This window comes from Schistocerca piceifrons, chromosome 7 (assembly GCF_021461385.2).
Source record: "Schistocerca piceifrons isolate TAMUIC-IGC-003096 chromosome 7, iqSchPice1.1, whole genome shotgun sequence".
Classification (NCBI taxonomy): domain Eukaryota; kingdom Metazoa; phylum Arthropoda; class Insecta; order Orthoptera; family Acrididae; genus Schistocerca; species Schistocerca piceifrons.
In genome coordinates this window covers 89,087,084-89,109,303 of record NC_060144.1, presented here as the reverse complement: position 1 = coordinate 89,109,303, position 22,220 = coordinate 89,087,084, and the positions used below count along the sequence as shown (strand labels likewise).

General features: G+C 43.1%; 1 protein-coding gene across 1 annotated transcript in view; it reads right to left on the bottom strand.

Annotated features, from left to right (window-relative positions):
• LOC124805283 (cytoplasmic dynein 1 intermediate chain-like) overlaps nt 1-22,220 on the bottom strand; it is a 180,216-nt gene that overhangs the window by 134,197 nt on the left and 23,799 nt on the right. The window contains 1 exon segment of the mRNA XM_047265795.1: nt 20,616-20,836. Within this exon segment, the coding sequence (XP_047121751.1) occupies nt 20,616-20,836 (221 nt within the window).

The following is a 22,220-nucleotide window of genomic DNA, read 5'->3' as shown; positions in this document are numbered from 1 at the left end:
TTCCAAAATAGCAGTTTTGTGATGGATATGTTCTTGGCGAACACTGTCGCAACCCAATCAGACCTCATAGAGATAATCCACGAACTTTTGGTGAACTGACTAATGGTTTTCATTACTATGAGATTTTCGACAATGATTATTTTCGTTTTGATTGGATATACTTCATGAGAAATAAATTTGAAGTAGCTGACAATTTGGAAACATTTTTGAAGGAGTATGATAGTGCTGGTCATAACGCAAGAGTGTTTCAGTTTGATGGCGGACAAGAGTTCAATTGTAACACAATACCTGCAGTGTCCAGATACACCTGAGCAAAAGGATGTTGCTGAACAAGCAAATCATCAAGTAGTAGAATTAGCTTTCTCCATATCATCACCTGACAGGTTACCTAAATCATTTTGTGCTCATGCATGTGACACTGCCATTTTTGTACTCAATCACACTGGAAAGTCAACTATTCACGATAAAACACCTTCTGGGTTGTAGACTGGAAAAGCATTCTTGGATCAAAATACTCTGTTTATAAGTTTGATCTTGACTGCACAATAAATACCAATCATACCGGCTGCCAGTGCCAATCGACATGCAATAGATACCTTGTGGAACAAGCTGTGATAATGATCCCTCTGCACAAAAAAAGTTTTGAACAAGATTAGTCATTTCTTCATAGCATGGACAGTATAACTCTGCCAGGAAAGATATCCCTTTGCATTTTCTTATGCTTGCAAGAACCATCCAGAAAATTTGGTTGAATTGTTCAAGAAAGGTTTGACAAGTTGACTTACACACTGAAAAATGTAACTGTTCATGAAAGTGCTGTATGAAAAGTTTTATAAAGGTGTCTGTCTTCTGTGTGTGGGGCAAGAAAAATTTCTATATCTTCTTACTTCGTGGGAAGGGCAACTGATAAAGACACTTTACGATCACATCTTTGTAGATGAAACATAAGCAAGCAGCTGCACAAAGTAACTATCCTACCTGGATGTATTCCACTTTGCCAACCCTGTGATATTTACTATTACAAGCAGGTTAAAATTTTCACAAAATTAAAAAAAAAAATTTCAAAATGCTCCCGACATGGTGAAGACTAACAGAGAAATTGCTTTGAGAAAAGATTCTTTAATTCTGCGTCAATTTCATGCACCTGCTTTCACAGGAATGATCAAATACTTGCGGTTCACATCAAAGTTGATCAAACAGAGAACAATCTCTTTGAATTTAAATGAACAAAGCTTTCTGTTATCACTTTCGAAAACTATATGCTGCAAGGCAGTAGCTTTCGTTAAATGCGCATGGTGCTCAACAAACTTGTGTTTCAGTTGCTTCTATGACAAATATCATCTGGAATGTTGTTCTAGCAGATCAAGCAATAGCGAGCAAGACAATTCCGTAATCTATTCTGTAACTAACGGAACATACATTTGTAGAAAGTTTGCTGCAGAGATAGCCTTATTAATGATTTCTGTATCATGAAATTGGGGAAGGAGGTGGAGGGGGGAAGAAGGCATCTGTCAGATTTGTACCCTTACAAGAGCATGACAGCAGTGAACATTAAGTTCTGTGCAACATTTGCTTGGTTGACACTTGACTAACATTACATTTTTTCCTCAGGAACTAGAAACTGTCTCATGAGAAGCTGCTAACCAGGAACTGAGGACAGGCCCGTCTACAACTTATCAAAGACTCATCAAAATCCACGATTAACAGGTCTGATAGTTCCTTTTTAATTCCATATCTGACGAAATAGAAAAGGAAGGTGACTATTACTAATTCTCGATCAAATTCTAAAAAATTAAATTTACTATTAATCAAATTGAGACTAGTAACCAAAAATGTTTGCATGAATTACTAAATTATTATCCAGTTTGTAAAATACACCTGCTAGTGAATTTTATTGGTTACGAACTGGCTTATCAGGCTCATCCTTCTAAAGAAACATACTTATTAGTTTGCCTGACAAAAGCAATCCATGAATGGCTTGCACCAAATAACATCAATGGAGTTATGGGAAATTGTGATTCCAATAAATGATTTAATCCAATGAAAGAAGAAATGAAGGTATTCAAAGAAAATGATACCTGCGGGTTGGTAGAATTTCCTGAAGGGAAACATGTTATTGATAATACACTCCTGGAAATGGAAAAAAGAACACATTGACACCGGTGTGTCAGACCCACCATACTTGCTCTAGACACTGCGAGAGGGCTGTACAAACAATGATCACACGCACGGCACAGCGGACACACCAGGAACCGCGGTGTTGGCCGTCGAATGGCGCTAGCTGCGCAGCATTTGTGCACCGCCGCCGTCAGTGTCAGCCAGTTTGCCATGGCATACGGAGCTCCATCGCAGTCTCTAACACTGGTAGCATGCCGCGACAGCGTGGACGTGAACCGTATGTGCAGTTGACGGACTTTGAGCGAGGGCATATAGTGTGCATGCGGGAGGCCGGGTGGACGAACCGCCGAATTGCTCAACACGTGGGGCGTGAAGTCTCCACAGTACATCGATGTTGTCGCCAGTGGTCGGCGGAAGGTGCACGTGCCCGTCGACCTGGGACCGGACCGCAGCGACGCACGGATGCACACCAAGACCGTAGGATCCTACGCAGTGCCGTAGGGGACCGCACCGCCACTTCCCAGCAAATTAGGGACACTGTTGCTCCTAGAGTATCGGCGAGGATCATTCGCAACCGTCTCCATGAAGCTGGGCTACGGTCCCGCACACCGTTAGGCCGTCTTCCGCTCACGCCCCAACATCGTGCAGCCCGCCTCCAGTGGTGTCGCGACAGGCGTGAATGGAGGGACGAATGGAGACGTATCATCTTCAGCGATGAGAGTCGCTTCTGCCTTGGTGCCAATGATGGTCGTATGCGTGTTTGGCGCCGTGCAGGTGAGCGCCACAATCAGGACTGCATACGACCGAGGCACACAGGGCCAACACCCGGCATCATGGTGTGGGGAGCGATCTCCTACACTGGCCGTACACCACTGGTGATCGTCGAGGGGACACTGAATAGTGCACGGTACATCCAAACCGTCATCGAACCCATCGTTCTACCATTCCTAGACCGGCAAGGGAACTTGCTGTTCCAACAGGACAATGCACGTCCGCATGTATCCCGTGCCACCCAACGTGCTCTAGAAGGTGTAAGTCAACTACCCTGGCCAGCAAGATCTCCGGATCTGTCCCCCATTGAGCATGTTTGGGACTGGATGAAGCGTCTGCACGTCCAGCACGAACGCTGGTCCAACTGAGGCGCCAGGTGGAAATGGCATGGCAAGCCGTTCCACAGGACTACATCCAGCATCTCTATGATCGTCTCCATGGGAGAATAGCAGCCTGCATTGCTGCGAAAGGTGGATATACACTGTACTAGTGCCGACATTGTGCATGCTCTGTTGCCTGTGTCTATGTGCCTGTGGTTCTGTCAGTGTGATCATGTGATGTATCTGAACCCAGGAATGTGTCAATAAAGTTTCCCCTTCCTGGGACAATGAATTCACGGTGTTCTTATTTCAATTTCCAGGAGTGTAGTTGGATACGTCATGTAAAATATAAACCTGATGGACTGACTGATCCGTACCTCATTTGCTTCATTGTTCGTGGTATGCCTCAATTTCCAGCACTCTATTATAATGAAACTTTGCATCTACATCTACACTTTGCAAACCACCTTGAGGTGCATGGCACAGGGTACATCCTATTGTACCAGTTATTATGGTTTCTTTCTGTTCCATCTGTGTATGGTGCACGGGAAGAATGATTGATTGAATGCCTCTGTGCAAGCAGCAATTATTCTAATCTTATCCTCACAATCCCTATGTGAGCAATACATTGGGGTCGTCGTATATCCCCATAACAACCATTTAAAGCTGGTTCTTGAAACTTTGTTAATAGTTTACATCTATCTTCAGGAGTCTTCCAGTTCAGTTCCTTCACAATCTGTGACATACTCCGATGGATTAAGTAAACCTGTGACCATTCGTGCGGCCATTCTCTGTACACATTCAACATCCCCTGTTAGTGCTATCTAGTATGGCTTCCACAAACTTGAGCAATATTCTAAGTCCAGTCGCACGAATGATTTGAAAATATTCTCTTTTGTAAACTGCTTGCACTTCCTAAGTTGTTGTTGTTGTCGTCTTCAGTCCTGAGACTGGTTTGATGTAACTCTCCATGCTACTCTATCCTGCGCAAGTTTCTTCATCTCCCAGTACCTACTGCAACCTACATCCTTCTGTATCTGCTTAGTGTATTCATCTCTTGGTCTCCCTCTACGATTTTTACCCTTCACACTGCCCTCCAGTACTAAATTGGTGATCCCTTGATGCCTCAGAACATGTCCTACCAACCAATCCCTTCTTCTAGTCAAGTTGTGCCACAAACTTCTCTTCTTCCCAATCCTATTCAATACATCCTCATTAGTTATGTGATCAACCCATCTAATCTTCAGCATTCTTCTGTAACACCACATTTTGAAAGCTTCTATTCTCTTCTTGTCCAAACTATTTATCATCCATGTTTCACTTCCATACATGGCTACACTCCATACAAATACTTTCAGAAACGACTTCCTGACACTTAAATCTATACTCGATGTTAACAAATTTCTCTTCGTCAGAAATGCTCTCCTTGCCACTGCCAGTCTACATTTTACCTCCTCTCTACTTCGACCATCATCAGTTAGTTTGTTCCCCAAATGGCAAAACTCCTTTACTACTTTAAGTGTCTCATTTCCTAAACTAATTCCCTCAGCATCACCCAACTTAATTCGACTACATTCCATTATCCTCATTTTGCTTTTGTTGATGTTCATCTCATATCCTCCTTTCAAGACACTATCCATTCCATTCAACTGCTCTTCCAAGTCCTTTGCTGTCTCTGACAGAATTACAATGTCATCAGCAAACCTCAAAGTTTTTATTTCTCCTCCATGGATTTTAATACCTACTCCAAATTTTTCTTTTGTTTCCTTCAATGCTTGCTCAATATACAGATTGAATAAAATCGGGGAAAGGCTACAACCCTGTCTCACTCCCTTCCCAACCACTTCTTCCGTTTGATGTCCCTCTACTCTTATAACTGCCATCTGGTTTCTGTACAAATTGTAAGTAGCTTTTCGCTCCCTGTATTTTACACCTGCCACCTTCAGAATTTGAAAGAGAGTATTCCAGTCAACATTGTCAAAAGCTTTCTCCAAGTCTACAAATGCTAGAAACGTAGGTTTGCCTTTCCTTAATGTGGCCTCTAAGATAGGTCATAGGGTCAGTATTGCCTCACATGTTCCAATATTTCTACAGAATCCAAACTGATCTTCCCCCGAGGTTGGCTTCTACTAGTTTTTCCATTCGTCTGTAAAGAATTTGTGTTAGTATTTTGCAGCCGTGACATTAAACTGATAGTTCAGTAATTTTCACATCTGTCAACACCTGCTTTCTTTGGGATTGGAATTATTATATTCTTCTTGAAGTCTGAGGGTATTTCGCTTGTCTCATACATCTTGCTCACCAGATGGTAGAGTTTTGTCAGGACTGGCTCTCCCAAGGCTGTCAGTAGTTCTAATGGAATGCTGTCTACTCCCGGGCCCTTGTTTCAACTCAGGTCTTTCAGTGCTCTGTCAAACTCTTCACGCAGTATCGTGTCTCCCATTTCATCTACATCCTCTTCAATTTCCATAATACTGTCCTCAAGTACATCGCCCTTGTACAGACCCTCTATATACTCCTTCCACCTTTCTGCTTTCCCTTCTTTGCTTAGAACTGGGTTTCCATCTGAGCTCTTGATATTCATACAAGTGGTTCTCTTTTCTCCAAAGGTCTCTTTAATTTTCCTGTAGGCAGTATCTATCTTACCCCTAGTGAGATAAGCCTCTACATCCTAACATTTGTCCTCTAGCCATCTCTTCTTAACAAGGGAACCTCCCCATCGCACCCCCCTCAGATTTAGTTACAAGTTGGCACAGTGGATAGGCCTTGAAAAACTGAACACAGATCAATCGAGAAAACAGGAAGAAGTTGTGTGGAACTATGAAAAAAATAAGAAAAATATAAAAACTGAGTAGTCCATGTGTAAGATAGGCAACATTAAAGATAGCATGAGCTCATTAGCGCCGTGGTCCCGTGGTTAGCATGAGCAGCTGCGGAACGAGAGGTCCTTGGTTCAAGTCTTTCCTCGAGCGAAAAGTATACATTCTTTATTTTCGCAAAGCTATGATCTGTCCGTTCGTTCATTGACGTCTCTGTTCTCTGTAATAAGTTTAGTGTCTGTGTTTTGCAACCGCACCGCAAAACCGTGCGATTAGTAGAAGAAAGGACGTGCCTCTCCAATGGGAACTGAAAACGTATGATCGCAAGGTCATGGGTCAACCGATTCCTCCACAGGAAAACAGTGTGATATATTCTATATGACACTGGTGATGGCATGTGCGTCACATGACAGGAATGTGTGTGTTTCGACGACTGTTTAGGTGTAGCGTCCCCATACTACGCAGTTACCTCGCATCGGACGGACGGACAGATAATTGTCTGAAAATAAAAAAATTAAACTCTTCGCTCGAGGGAAGACTTGAACCAAGGACCTCTCGTTCCGCAGTTGCTCACGCTAACCACGGGACCACGGCGCTGCTGAACTCAGATAATCCTTGATGTTGCCTATCTTGCAAATGGACTACTCAGTTTGTATATTTTTCTTATTTTTTTTCATAGTTCCACACAACTTCTTCCTGTTTTCTCGATTGGTCTGTGTTCAGTTTTTCAAGGCCTATCCACTGTGCCAACTTATAACTAAATCTGAGGGGGGTGCGATGAGGAGGTTCCCTTGTTAGCCATTTTGCACTTCCTGTCGATCTCATTTTTGAGATGTTTGTATTCCTTTTTGCCTTCTTCATTTACTGTATTTTTATATTTTCTTCTTTCATCAATAAAATTCAATATTTCTTCTGTTACCCACGGGTTTCTACTAGCCCTCGTCCTTTTACCTACTTGATCCTCTGCTGCCTTCACTACTTCATCCCTCAAAGCTACCCATTCTTCTTCTACTGTATTTCTTTCCCCCATTCTTGTCAATTGTTCCCTTATGCTCTCCCCGAAACTCTATACAACCTCTGGTTTAGTCGGTTTATCCAGGTCCCATCTCCTTAAATTACCACCTTTTTGTAGTTTCTTCAGTTTTAATCTACAGTTCATAACCAATAGATTGCGGTCAGAGTCCACATCTGCCCCTGGAAATGTCGTACAATTTAAAACCTGGTTCCTAAATCTCTGTCTTGCCATTATATAATCTATCTGAAACCTGTCAGTATCTCCAGGCTTCTTCCATGTATACAACCTTCTTTTATGATTCTTGAACCAAGTGTTAGCTATGATTAAGTTGTGCTCTGCGCAAAATTCTACCAGGCGGCTTCCTCTTTCATTTCTTACTCCCAATCCATATTCACCTACTATGTTTCCTTCTCTCCCTTTTCCTACTGATGAATTCCAGTCACCCATGACTATTAAATTTTTGTCTCCCTTCACTATCTGAATAATTTCTTTTATTTCATCATACATTTCTTCAAGTTCTTCATCTGCAGAGCCAGTTGGCATATAAACTTGTACTACTGTGGTAGGCGTGGGCTTCATGTCTATCTTGGCCACAATAATGTGTTCACTATGCTGTTTGTAGTAGCTTACTTGCATTCCTATTTTCCTATTCATTATTAAACCTACTCCTGCATTACCCCTATTTGATTTTGTGTTTATAACCCTGTATTCACCTGACCAGAAGTCTTGTTCCTCCTGCCACCAAACTTCACTAATTCCCACTATATCTAACTTTAACCAATCCATTTCCCTTTTTAAATTTTCTAACCTACCTGCCCGATTAAGGGATCTGACATTCCATGCTCCAATCCGTAGAACGCCAGTTTTCTTTCTCCTGATAACGACATCCTCTTGAGTAGTCTCCGCCCAGAGATCCGAATGGGGGACTATTTTACCTCCGGAATATTTTACCAAAGAGGACGCCATCATCATTTAACCATACAGTAAAGCTGCATGCCCTCGGGAAAAATTAACGGCCGTAGTTTCCCCTTGCTTTCAGCCATTCACAGTACCAGCACAGCAAGGCCATTTTGGTTAGTGTTACAAGGCCAGATCAGTCAATCATCCGGACTGTTGCCCCTGCAACTACTGAAAAGGCTGCTGCCCCTCTTCAGGAACCACACGTTTGTCTGGCCTCTCAACAGATACCCCTCCGTTGTGGTTACACCTACGATACGGCCATCTGTATCGTTGAGGCACGCAAGCCTCCCCACCAACAGCAAGGTCCATGGTTCATGAGGGGGACTTCCTAAGTATTCCACGAATAAACCGAAGTCTACCACCTACAAAGTGTTACACGCAGGTATTAGTACAAGTTGGCTAATTCCAAGGATACTACATTTTTTCCCATTCTGTGAAATACAAAATTTTACATTTCTGGACATTTACAGCAAGTTGCCAATCTACGCACCACTTTGAAACCTTATTAAGATATGACTGAATATTTATGCTGTTTCTATCAGATAGTGCTTCATTAAAGACAACTGCATTATCCGGAAAAAAACACTTTTATTATTAATATTGTCTGCAAGGTCATTGATACACAACATGACCAGCAAGGGTCCCAACACACTTCCCAGGGCACACACAAAGTTACTTCTACGTCTGATGACAACTCTCCATCTGAGACAACATGCTGTGTTCTCCCTACCCGAACGTACTCAATCCAGTCACAAATTTTACTTGATACCTGATATGATCATACTTTTGACAATAAGTGTAGGTGTGGTACTGAGTCAAACACTTTTCAGAAATTAAGAAACACTGCATCTACCTGGTTGCCTTGATCCAAAGCTTGCGAGTTGGGATTCATATGAACAATGTTTTCGAAATCCATGCTGGGTGGTTCTGAGGTAGTCATACCTCATTATTTTGAGCTTGGAATACGTCCTAAGATTTTGCAACAAATTGATGTCAAAGGTGCTGGTCAGTAGTTTTGTGGATCACTTCTACTACCCTTCTTGTAGGCCGGTGTGACCTGTGCCTTTTTCCAAGAACTGGATAAAGTTTTTTGTTCAAGGGTCTATGATAGATCACAGTTACAAGAGGGGCTAACTCACTTGCAAATTCAGTATTGAATCTGACAAGGATTCTATCAGGGCCTGGAGCTTTGTTCAGTTTTAACAATTTCAGCTACTTCTCAACACCACTAACACTATTACCTATTTCATTCATCTTTTTGGTAGTACAAGGATTAAATTGGGGCAATTCTCCTGAGTTTTCCTTTGTAAAGGAACACTTGAAAATGGAGTTAAGCATTTCAGCTTTTGCTTTGCTACCCTCAATTTCAGTTCCTTTCTCATTCACTTGGGACTGGACACTAGCTGTGGTGCCACTAGCAGCCTTTACACAAGACTAGAATTTCTTTGTATCTTGTGAAATGTCATTTGACAATCTGTTACAGTAGTCATTAAATGCACACACATTACCCTATTGACAGCCAAATGTATTTCATTCGGCACCTCTCTATCTTAGCCCTACACCTTGTTTTACATCTCTTATGCAGTAATTCTGTTTCTTTAGAAGTTTATTGACAGAGACTGTATACCACGGAGATGCCTTCCCATTATGAACTGTTTCACTGTGTACATATCTATTCAATGCATGGTCAATTATTCTTTTAAACCTGAGCCATAGTTCATCTACATGCTCCTACCCTGTGCTGAAAGTTTCAAGTTCCTCACTGAGGTATAACATTACTGATTTTTTACCTAGTTTACTGAACATATATCTCTTACTGCTTGTTTCAGTTGTCCTTTGCACTTTGGTAGTCATTGTTGCTACAACTGTATCGTGGTCACTGATGCTTTTAATGCAGATATCCATGAAGATGTCAGGTCTGTTTGTTACCATTAGATACAATATATTTCTATCATGATTGGGGTTCCTAACTGTCTGTTCTGGGTAATTTTCAGAGATGGCATTTAGTCAAGTTTCACCGGAAGTCTTATCGGAACCTCCATTAACAAAACTGTAATATTCCCCAATTAACTGGTGGATGATTAAAGTCTCCACCGATGATTACAGTATGACTGGGGAACATATGTACAAGTGAACTGAGGTTTTCTCTAAAGTTTTCAGTTAAATCAGGAACGAGTCTGGTGGCAATAGAAAGATAAAATTATCATTTTATGCCCACACCTGATACTGAGTCTTTCCCAAACAATCTCACATGCAGCTTCTGTCTCTGTGGATTTGAGTTTCTTGTCCACTGTGACAAATACACCACGCCCATTACCCACTTGCCTGTCCTTTCGACACACATTTGAATTTTCCCCAAAAATCTCACTGCTATCAATTTCAGGTTTCAACCAGCTTTCTGTACCTAGTATTATGTAAGCTTCATAGCTTTTCATGAGTGCTTCAACCTCTGGCACTTTGTTACGAATGCTTTCGCAGCTTACCATTATGATTTTAATACTCTCACCTGTGGGAGGCACTTCTTTCCATCTTACACTAATACTGTTTTTCCTACAGCTATTGTGATAAGGATTGGATGGAGAGTCATCTAACTAAAAAGCCCTTGTGTGCCTACACACACAGTGAGAAGCAGCCTCTGATGTGTAGTGCACATCTGACCTATCTTGGGGAACCCTACATTTCTCAACCCCACACCCAAGTCCAGGAAGTCACAGCATAGCTTGTCACAGAACCTTACAAGTTTCTGGTTCACTCCTTTCACTTCACTCAGAACCAAAGGCCCACAACCAGTTCTGGGGACAATATTGCAAATCGTGAGCTTTGTTAAAACTCCACGTGCAAGGCTAGTCTTCTCAACCTTCTCTGCCAGTCACTGGAATGACCCAAGAATGACCTCAGAGCCCAGACGAGAGGCATCATTTGTTCCAATGTGTGCCATAATCTTCAGATGGTGGCAACCTGTTCTTTCAATGGCTGCCAGAGTAGCCTCTTCAACATGTTGAATTAGGCCCCCCAGGCATACACACAGAGTGCACCTGGTGTCCTTTCGTGTCCCTTGCTGTGATTTCCCTAAGTGGACCATTGTTCGCCGTACATTTAAACTGCCGACATTAATAGACCCCTACACTACTGCATTTGCTTGCTCCTGACACAGGACAAAACAATTCAGTGAAAGACAGCACCTCAAACTTGTTGGTTAGGGGAACTGAGATAGCATCCTGAGTTTTCCCTGGTCCCCATCCACACTGTATGGGACACTTAGATTTACCACTGACATGCCACTAGCAGTCAAGCAGACGGGTAACGATAGATTCTGTACCTTCTGCAGATTAGACAGGATACACAGGAGAGGATAGTACTTGAGATATCTCTGATACACGTATCACAGGTACATGACTCTTGGGAGCCCTTCTCACACACCAATTTGTAGCAAAGTGCTTAATTCTCAATAATACCTGAAGCAGATACACAAAACAAGATTTATATTAGGGAGCCCAAAAACCTGTGGTAAAAATTAGTGTTTCCAAAAATTTTTTTATGTTGATTATAATCATTAGCAAACTCAAAAACAGAGTTAATATACAATAAATGCAGATAATATATAGAGCTACTCCTCTTTAAGGGAATACTAGATTTAACACAAAATGTTACTTAGCAAATCTGCTACAGTAACTACATCACAAATGCCAATTACTTACAAATTGCTCTTAGATTATGCAACGGACAATGGTAGCTTATGAAATTTCTCAAAAACACATCTTTATTTGCGTTTATATACAATAAAATTCAGGGTGTGATGTATACTTTGGCTAAACTGTGAACCATAAATACTGATTTGCTACGAATATCTGAAACACTCGTACAGCTAACTGACAAAAATATAGTTTTGTAAGTGTCCGAAAATACTGAAACTAAAATATTTCTCTCATAATTGCACAATTAAATTAGAGAAAGGTTGTTTTAAATGAGGATAGGCACAAATTTCTCCTCACAAATTTGAAAAGAGCACAATTTACTTTAAGCCTACAATTGACAATAACAGCACTAGTTTATCATGGCACTGGTGAATGTTTGAAATCGCACAATACATCACAATAAAAAAGGGTATTGATACAATCAGTGAAAGATTGCACAGACGAAGTGACGCCAACAGCAAAATAAGCAAATCTAGAACTTCTGTTGCTCATTATCATGCTATTCGTACCTTAATAGTAATTGCAGCTTAAGGACACTTTAAGCTTGGTCAGTTTAACTTTGGAACCGCATTTCTGCATTGTGATCTTGACACACAAATATATATGATTCAACCAGAAGGTTTTAATAACAGCCAGGTTCTGTCTATTGTAACAAAGAATCATTTTATGGGCTCAAGCAATACCTTATTTCTGGAATAATAAGTTTCAGCAATTCATGAAGAAAACTGGATTTATCTGTTCAACAGCAGATCCTTGAATTTACATCTGCCAGTGCAAAACAGAAAAATTGCTTATTGCTATTTATGTCTGTGATGGTGTCATTGCAAGATCAACAAAGTACAGTGAATTCATTTTCAGGTTTGTTAATGACAGAACTCAAAATAAATATGGGCTTTCACATGTGCGTGTGCGAGAGAGAGAGAGAGAGAGAGAGAGAGAGAGAGAGAGAGACTTCAGCTTATTAAGATTTATTTCCTCTGATTATTTATTGTCCTATGTATTCTGAATGTGGTTTCTAAAAAACAAAACAAATTATTCATTTATACACTAACGAGCTGAAAAATAAAGACCGCTGCCCAAAATAAGGTTGTATGCTGCCTGGTGGTAATGAGGGCAAGTGATATGCAAAGAGATTTATATGAGCTGAGCAGATATGAATGGGGAATCATTCTAGCAATGATAAGTGGCACAAATGCAGAAATCAGCTGACTTAAGCAACTTTGATAAAACCCAGATTGTTGTGACACAGTGCCTGGAAGTTATCAGCTTGGAAATGGTGAAGCTGGTTGGCTGTTCATGTACTACTGTCTTGAGCATCTACAGAAAGTGGTTAAAGACTGCTGAAACCATGAGTAGACGACGAAGTTGGGCATCCATACCTAGTCATGGAACATATAGATCAGAGACTAACCTGCTCTCTAAAGCAGGATAGGTGATGTTCTGTTGCAGATCTGATGACAGAGTACAGTGCTGGTGCAGCCACAAGTATTTTGGAGCACAGCAATCAGTGCACAGTGTTGAATATGGTGTTCTGCAGCAGAGGACCCCAAATCATCATCAATTATGGTTACAGTGGGCACGGGATGATCGAGATGGGGCCCTGAATCAATGTATTGTGTCACCTTGTTGGATGAGTCCTGTTTATTGTTAAACCACATTAATGGTCACGTCAAGATATGCCATAATGCAGGAGAATGGCTGCCTGAAACATGCAGTGTGTCCGAGACTCAGGCTGGTGGGACCAATAATATGTTATGGGGAACATTCATCTTGGATTTCATGGGGCATGCAGTAGTAATTTAAGGCACCTTGACAGTTGTGGCCTACATGAACATTACTGGGGACCGCCTGTAACCCCTTATGCTTGATGTCTTCCTCAACATTTTTGTTTTGTTTTAGTGTGCAACAAACAACTGCAGTAATTTGTGCCCAAGCCAAAACTATAGAACACAAACACAGAGACAAGGGAAACGACAATATGTCAGTCCCTATGGACGGAATAGGAGACAGCTAAACAATGCATGTGGAGAAAGGGCTTACAAAAACACCATGTAAAAATGGAAGTCCAAAACTAAAAATTAAATGGCCTTTGCCATACTGCTTCTGCAGATAAAAAGTAAACGCGGTTGACAGCCTGTGCATCATTTGATAAAACAGCTGATAAATACAGATGGAAAACCCATACTAGAATGTAAATTGGTAAAAAAAAAAAGGGCATTCCAATTCCAGCAGGAAGTGGTGGACAGTTAAAATTTGGGCACAATGCATATAAAGTGGGGAGCAGCGCCACTGAGCAAATGACGATGGCTAAAAAGGCAGTGCCCAATATGCAGCTGAGTTAAAATAATCTCCTCCCACCGGGAGGAATGAGAGGAGGTCGTCCAAGGCACCAGGAGAGGCTTAATAAGCTGAAGCTTATTCCCGTGAAGAGAGGACCATTGGTTATGCCAAAGAGACACCACCTCCTGACAGATGGCAATGCAGAGATCATCGGAGGGAATAGAGGTACTTGCGGGCTGAGGTACGAGGACTGCAGCCCTGGTAGCAGTGTCGACAGCCTCGTTTCGTGGCAGACCGACATGACCACGGATCCACAGAAACATGACATTGGCTCCACCAAGGATGAGCAAGTGACAGTTTTCCTGGACCTGCTGCACTAAGCGATGAGCAGTGTACAGCGTACAGAGACTTTGGAGGGCACTGAGTGAGTCTGAGCAGAGGACGCAATTGGGAAGGCTGTGTGGCTGGATGTAATCCATGGTGAAAATCTCTGCTGTAAATCTTGAGGAGTGTGCCGGAAGCTGATATCAAACGACATAGGTGCCAATGACGAAGGCACACCTGGACCCACGGTCAGTCCAAGAACCATCAGTGTATACAAAGGTACTATCACTAAGTTCCATGCAAAGGTCGTGAAACTGAAGGTGATAGATCAAGGCTGGAGTAGTGTCCTTAGGAAGTGAATGAAGGCCAAGGTTGATATGGGCCTCTTCAAGAAGCCAAGGTGATGAAAGGTTCACACCCACTGGGAAAGTTGCAGGTAGCGTGAAGTTAAGCCACCATAGCAAGTGGTGAAAGCAGACTCCAGGAGGTAACCGAGACGAGGGATGAGCCCCATACTGACGACCTAAGGAATCATCAAAGGAGGCGGCATAGGAGGGGTGGCCACGCATGGCAGACAAACAGCATGCATACCTGCTGAGGAGAAAGTCACAGCGGCAGGACAGTGGCAGTTCAGGAGCTTCAGCATACAGACTCTCAAATGGGCTGGTGTAAAAGGTGCCAGTGGTTAAACGGATGCCATGATGATGGATAGTGTTGAGATAGTGTAAAAGGGATGAGAGAGCAGATGCATAAACAAAGCACCCACAGAGTTTCGAGTAGACAAAGGACCAGTACAAAAAGAGGAGGGTGGTTCAATCGGCACCCCAAGGAGTACCATTGAGGACATGTAGGACACAGAGACTGAACAACAGGCTGTCAGGTAAGAGACATGGGAGGACTATGAGAGTTTCTTATCGAGCATGAGCCCCAGGGATTTCATAGTGTCAATGAATGGAAGGGCAACAGGCCCAAGATGTAGAGATGGTGGGAGAAACCACCATACCAGCCGGGCATGAATCATACGTTCCATCACCTTGCAAATGCAGCTGGTACAAGAGATTGGGCAGTAGCTAGAAGGAAGGTTTTTGTCCCTACCGGGATTAGGTATGGGTATGATGATGGCTTCATGCCAGGGTCCAGGAAATGTGCCCTTAGCCCAGATGTGGTTGTATGTGTTAAGCAGAAAGTGCTTGCCTGCAAGAGAGAGGTACTGCAACATCTGAATGTGGATAGCATCTGGCCCTGGGGCGGAGGACCGGGACGAACTGAGAGATTGCCCAAGCCTCCTCCACTCGTTTCCGATGGATGCAGGCAGGCTGATAGTGGGAAGAACTCTAAACTTCCACAAAATAGTGGCCCAAGGTGTTGGAGATTGCAACAGGATCCACGATGACATCAGCACCAACTGTCAGGCCAGAAATGGGGGAATGGACCTTGGTTCCAGAGAGCCATTGGAGGTTGGCCCACACGACAAAGGAAGGTGTGGAACTCTTAAAAGAACTAGTGAATGAAATTCAACTACCGTATTTACTCGAATCTAGGCCACACTCGAATCTAAGCCGCACCTGGAAAATGAGACTCGAAATCAAGGAAAAAAAAAAATTCCCGAATCTAAGCCGCACCTGAAATTTGAGACTCGAAATTCAAGGGGAGAGAAAAGTTTTAGGTCGCACCTCCAAATCGAAACAAAGTTGGTCCACTGTAATATGAGACACAATTTAGTTCGAATGAATGACGATGCAGCTACAGTAGTTTGGTTCTAGTCTTAAGCTTAGCAGTTAAGCTTTACCATGTAGTCATTGCTATGCGTCAGGTGCTCCGTCCGTATTTATAAGGGTACCATTCATTTTTCACGTGCTTCGTCTGCTTTGAATTGATTGCTTTTCTTTGATCTGATAAGTGTTATCTCTTTGTTATAGGTGTTTACGTCACTCTAAGCTGAAAATGCATTACTGTACTGTGTCATGCATTGTTTGTAGCATTCTGATAATGAGGGTTTACGACCTGTCGCTGCTTGCAGCATGGCTTGCTTTTGTGCGCGCTACCGCCGCCCTCCCCCCACCCCCCTTTTTTTTATTAAAAAAGAGAGGAATCATCTCATTAGTGAAACAATGGCAAGAGACTGCTATTTGTTGTTACTTACACTGCTGCTTTCTTTACGATAGATGTTCTGAACGAGAGTTTAGCGAAAATTTTTCTCCGTTTTAAAATTTTTGCAGACACCTCTGTAGTACATTACATTTTGCACAGAAATTAGTCATCTTAGATTTAAAAATTTTGTCAATTGCCATGCTTCACTTCTGACTGTATCACTATTAGGTATAAGAATAATATGAATATAAACACGACATGATATGTATATTATTCCGCGTTTGCTGTTGTCTCACTCTAGTTTCGTAGTTTATTAGGCAGACAGGATTTAAATGAGATAGCAGCAAACACGAAAGAATACATGGAAAAATTTTATATCCGTATTAATTTTATGGTGAAGAGAATACTGCATGTGATTCATGATTCATAAAAGTTCTTATTAGCAACGATCTCTTGTCACAGGTAGGTAAAAATTTAGAACGTAGAGTTGGCCATATTGACAAACATCCCAAACATTCTTGCCAGTCGGATTTTTGTAGTACGTTGAAATGCTGCTACATTAGAAGATAAACAATACGGAATTTGTATTTACTTCGTTGGATAATGTATGAAAATGCAGTGGTCAAAACTTGGGGCGGAGACGCCAGTATTTATCTTTGTGCCTGCAAAGCATTCTTGTGTAGCGCTACATAATTCGACAGCAGAAGTTAGTTGTGGCAGCACCTACCAACATTTTTCAGAACTTCCACTTACTTTACACTCGATTCTAAGCTGCAGGCGGGTTTTGGGATTACAAAAACCGGAAAAAAAGTGCGGCTAGATTCGAGTAAATACGGTAGCTCTTTTGCTATCCCGAAGAACTCGACAACACTTTGCACCTATCTGTTTATAATGAATGCAGTTTGCCAGCTTAGGGCAGCAGTTAAATACCTGGAGGGCACATATCAGTGTACGAATTGTGTCGCAGCATACCTCAGTCCACCAAGGGACTGGGAAATGAGATGGTAAAGAGGAAGTGCGAGGAATAGAACATTCTGCAGCAGTAAGGATAACATTGGTGAGATAGTCCACCTGGTCATCACAACTGAGGAAATCTTGTTCTGCGAAGGCTGCCAGGGAGGGGTAATGCTGCCAGTCAGCATTAGTAAGCTGCCATTTGGGCTTGTATGTGGATGGGGTAGAAGTCAGCAGACGGACAGCACACAAGAACGGGCCACTCAAGACAATGGGCAAGCTGGGTCATGCAAAAGGATAGGTCCAAATGGGAATAGGTGAGCGAAGACTCAGAAAGGAAAGCGGTGCTCCAATGTTAAGGCAGAAGAGGTTTAGTTGGTTAAGAAGGTCAGCCAACAGGGCACCTCTCTGGCAAGTCCTGGGAGAACCCCAAAGGGGATGATGTGTATTAAAATCACCGAGTAGCAAAAAGTGGGGGAGGTGACTGCCCAATAAGCTGAAGGAATTCTGCCCCGGTGACATAGAAGGATGGAGGTACATAAATGGTACAGAGGGAGAAAGTAAAGTGGGGAAGGAAAAGGTGAACAACAACAGCTTGAAGACGGGTAGTCAGGGAGATGGGTTGACTATGAAGGTCACCCTGTATGAGCAGCATAATGCCCCCATGACATGGGATGCCAACCTCAGGGGGAAGGTCAAAACCAATTGGTAAGTAATGTGAAAGCTCAATGTGGTCTTGAGGGTGCAATTTTGTTTCTTGAAGGCAGAGTACAAGGGGATGCAGTGATGCTAGAAGCAGTCGTAAATCCTCTTGTGCTTGTGTGGTCAGTCTGTGGAGTCCGATGCTGAAAAATGGTTGGTGGTGCGCACCAGTGAGACAGAGGCCAACCGGACTAAGTGACCATGTGGCGACACCGTTGAGCAGGATCTTCGAGTTGGTAAAGGAGATGACTGTTTGTCTTTAACAGACTTCTTCGAGCTCTTCTGGTTAGAGGAAGACATGGGTGTTGTTTGGCTGGAGGGACGGAGGAAGTCTTCATGCTACCTTGACATCGGGCGACTTCACAACCTCAGAGTCAAATTTGAGGGCGCACACCTGTGTGGCCATGTCCTTCATGGAGCGAGGGGTAACAAGAACTGAACTATACGTGCAGGATGGAAGAACAAAGGGTTTGCGACTAGCCAGTAACTTGCGAGCTACTGGGTAAGGCACTTTTTCCTTTACCCGTATCTCTTGAACAGCCCGCTCATCTAGATGCACAGGACAATCCCGGGAGGAAGTGGCGTGGCCGCCATTGCAGTTGATACAGTGGGGAGGAGGAGGTGGACATTTGCCCTCATGTGCATCCCTGGCACAGGTTACGCATGTGGCTGGGTGTCGACAAGACGTTCTTGTGTGACTGAACCAATGACACTGGTAGCAACGCATCGGAGTCGGAATTTATGGCCAGACTGTGATGATTTCATAGCCTGCTTTAATCATGGATGGCAGCACCACACTACCAAAGGTGAGGAAAAGAGTGCGGGTGGGCACCAAGGAGGAATCTGCCTTTTCATTACACAATGGACAGCAATGTCACCCATCATCAGAGAGGTAAGATTGTATTTCAGCCTTGGTTAGATGGTCAAGCAGCCTGGTGTAAATTACACCACGGGAAGAATTCAAAGTTCTATGTGCCTCGACACGAACAGGGTAGCTGTAGACAAGCAAAGCAGAAAGTAGTAGTAGTAGTAGTAGTAGCAGTAGTAGTGCTTGAGAATCAGAAGCCGTCTCCAAAAGCAAAGTGCCATTCCGTAAACGAGAGCAGGATTTCACAGGGCCAGCAATGGCATCAACACCTTTCTGAGTAATAAACGGATTGACCTGGTGAAGGACTAACCATCTTCAGTACATGATACCACACAGAACTGCGGTGCAGCGGGAAGGGTCTTCGAATCAGTAGCCACATACGTCAACGTCGATGGAGAGGATGATTGACTCATTAGGAGGAAATCCTCCATTACGGCCAGTGTCTCCAATGGCTTCCAACTGGGGCCCCATTCACAAGGGGGGCACACCCACCTTTGGTGACTGTTCACACCTCAGGTCACACCTCCCAAACACCTGACATAGGGACCAATGGCCTATCTTGGAAGGTTGCAGCTCAGGCAATCACCCCTCCCTGGGCCTGGCCTGTACCAGGGGGTATGTGTGAACCCTACCTGTCGACCCTGGGCTGGGAATTACGCGTTACCCAGTCACCTTCAGAGCCTTCAGGAGCGCGCAGGGAGGAAGAAGAAAAAAGAGGATCCTCAAACGCCAAAGTGGAGGAATGAGAGGAGAAGGGAAACAAGAAAGGAGAAGGGAACCAAAAAGAAAATTAAGACTATTCGCAGGTCAGCCACAGAATGCAGAACATTCCCAATAATACCCCAAGACATGTTTCCCAAGGAAGGAGAAGAAGAATAGCAAGAGGATACACATACAGCACGAAAGGGAAAAAGTGCTGCAAAGGCTGGGGCCCCATGATAGCCAAGCACAAACCTGCAAAAGAGTGGCAAGACCCCTGGGGGGGTTCCGTATCAGTGATAGCATCTTCCATTATGATAACTGTCCATGCCACAAGGCCAGAATCGTGCTGCTATCATTTGATAAACATTATAGTGAACTCACACTGATGTCTTTGGCATCAAATTCAGCTTATCTGAATCCAATGAAACCAAACTGGGATGCTATCAGGCACATCCACAAACCAACCACCCAAAAATTATGGAAAGTGAGTAGGTATCTGGTGCCACAAACCTCGGGAAGCCTATGAAATACTTGTCAAATCCATGGCACACAGACACAGAATCAATGCTGAATTACATTACAGTGGTGGATTAACATACTTTTGAGTAGGTGGTCATAATGTTTTGGCTCATCAGTGTATATCAGAATGTTGTTATATAAGACACACAACTGAACTTAATCCGAAAAATGACCTAAACCCTGCTTTTTTTTTTATAAAAGATCATGAACAGGGATACCAGGTCATCCATGTACTTTACCAACAATTTTATGTAATTTACTTGTAGGTACTATACAATAATTTAGTGCAATATTCACTTCAGTAATATAACAAATGCCTGTAGTTCTTTGTTGTTTCTGAAAGTTTACCTATAGGGACTTAAGGACTTAAGTGTTGGGGGGGAGGGGGGGGAGGGAGAACGGGGGGGGGGGGGGGGGGGAGAGAGAGAGAGAGAGAGAGAGAGAGAGAGAGAGAGAGAGAGAGAGAGAGAGAGATACCTGTGTGAAGTGGGTGGTGGTGCTGTATTTTGCTGGGAGGAGTCTTGAGCATTGTTGGAGGCTCCTGTTTCAGAAGTAAGGCTTGACATGCTGGAAAGGCTGGAAAGAACATCAGAGACAGGTGCCACTCCTAGTGAAGACAACATTTGATCCAGTTCCTTTCGTTGGTCCTTTTCGATTCCTAGGCCTCCAACAGCAGTCCGTAGAGCAGCTTCCTCGACCTGAGAAAAAAATAAAAATTCACCTTGAATTACTGTAGTGTAATAAAGCAAGCCATCATCTTTAAGGTCGGACAACTGTCTCTGGCTACCAAGGCCAGACTCTCTTGTTAACTAGGTCATAAAAGAGAAAACTAAAGAATACAAGGTAATAAGGATATTTTCATATTATGTAGCTTCATTTACTGCTCAAGAGTGTCATCTTCTGACTAGTTTGATGTAGCTCTTTAAGAATTCCTGAATTCCTCTCCTGTGCCAACCACTTCATGTCACAGGGGCACCTGCACCCAATGCCCACAATTATTTGTTAGGCATATTCCAATACCTGTCTTCTCCTACTGTTTTTACCCTCTACAGCTCCCTCTAGCACCATGGAAGTTACTCCCCAATGTCTTAACATGTTCTGTCATTCTGACCCCTCATCTTATCATGTTTCTCTCTTTGCCGATTCTGCAGAGAACCTGGACTGCTAATCAGGCCGCTAAATTTTAAACACCCTTCTACAGCACCACATCCCAAACACTTCTTGTGGTGTCACCGCCAGACACCACACTTGCTAGGTGGTAGCTTTAAATCGGCCGCGGTCCATTAGTACATGTCGGACCCGCGTGTCGCCACTTTCAGTGATAGCAGACCGAGCGCCACCACATGGCAGGTCTCGAGAGACGCACTAGCACTCGCCCCAGTTGTACGGACGACGTAGCTAGCGATGCACACTGATGAAGCCTCGCTCATTTGCAGAGCAGATAGTTAGAATAGCCTTCAGCTAAGTCAATGGCTACGACCTAGCAAGGCGCCATTAGCAGTATATTGTCTGAAACTACAGAGTCTCACTTGTATCATCAAGAACGCTGTATACAATGATGGATTAAAGTTAAGTATTCCAGAAGCTACGTACTTTTCTTTATAGCATTCATTACGTATCCTGTTTTAGACCTCACGCCATCCTGCGTAAGCTTATAGCGCGTGCCTTTCGGCTTCCTCGCACTGTGTCTAGGGTGTCTTGCCTAGACAACACTTCTATCCTCTTCTTCTCTGGTTTTCCCGGTGTCCATGATTCCTTCCAAACAATGCTGTGCTCCAAACATACATCCTCACAAATGTTTTCATTATATTAAGGCCGATGGTCTATACTAGGAGGCATCTTTTGGCCAGGAATTCCTTCTTATCTGTGCTAGTCTGCTTTTTATATCCTCCTTGCACTCTCCATTAAGTGTTAAATTATTTCCTAGGTAGCATCATTTCTTAACTTCATCTACCTCCTGGTCCCCATATCGATGGCAAGTTTCTAAGGTTATTTCTGCTACTCTTCATTACTCTCATCTTTCTTCACTCTCAATCCATATTCCGTGCTCAGTAAACTGTTAATTCCATTTACTATGTCCTG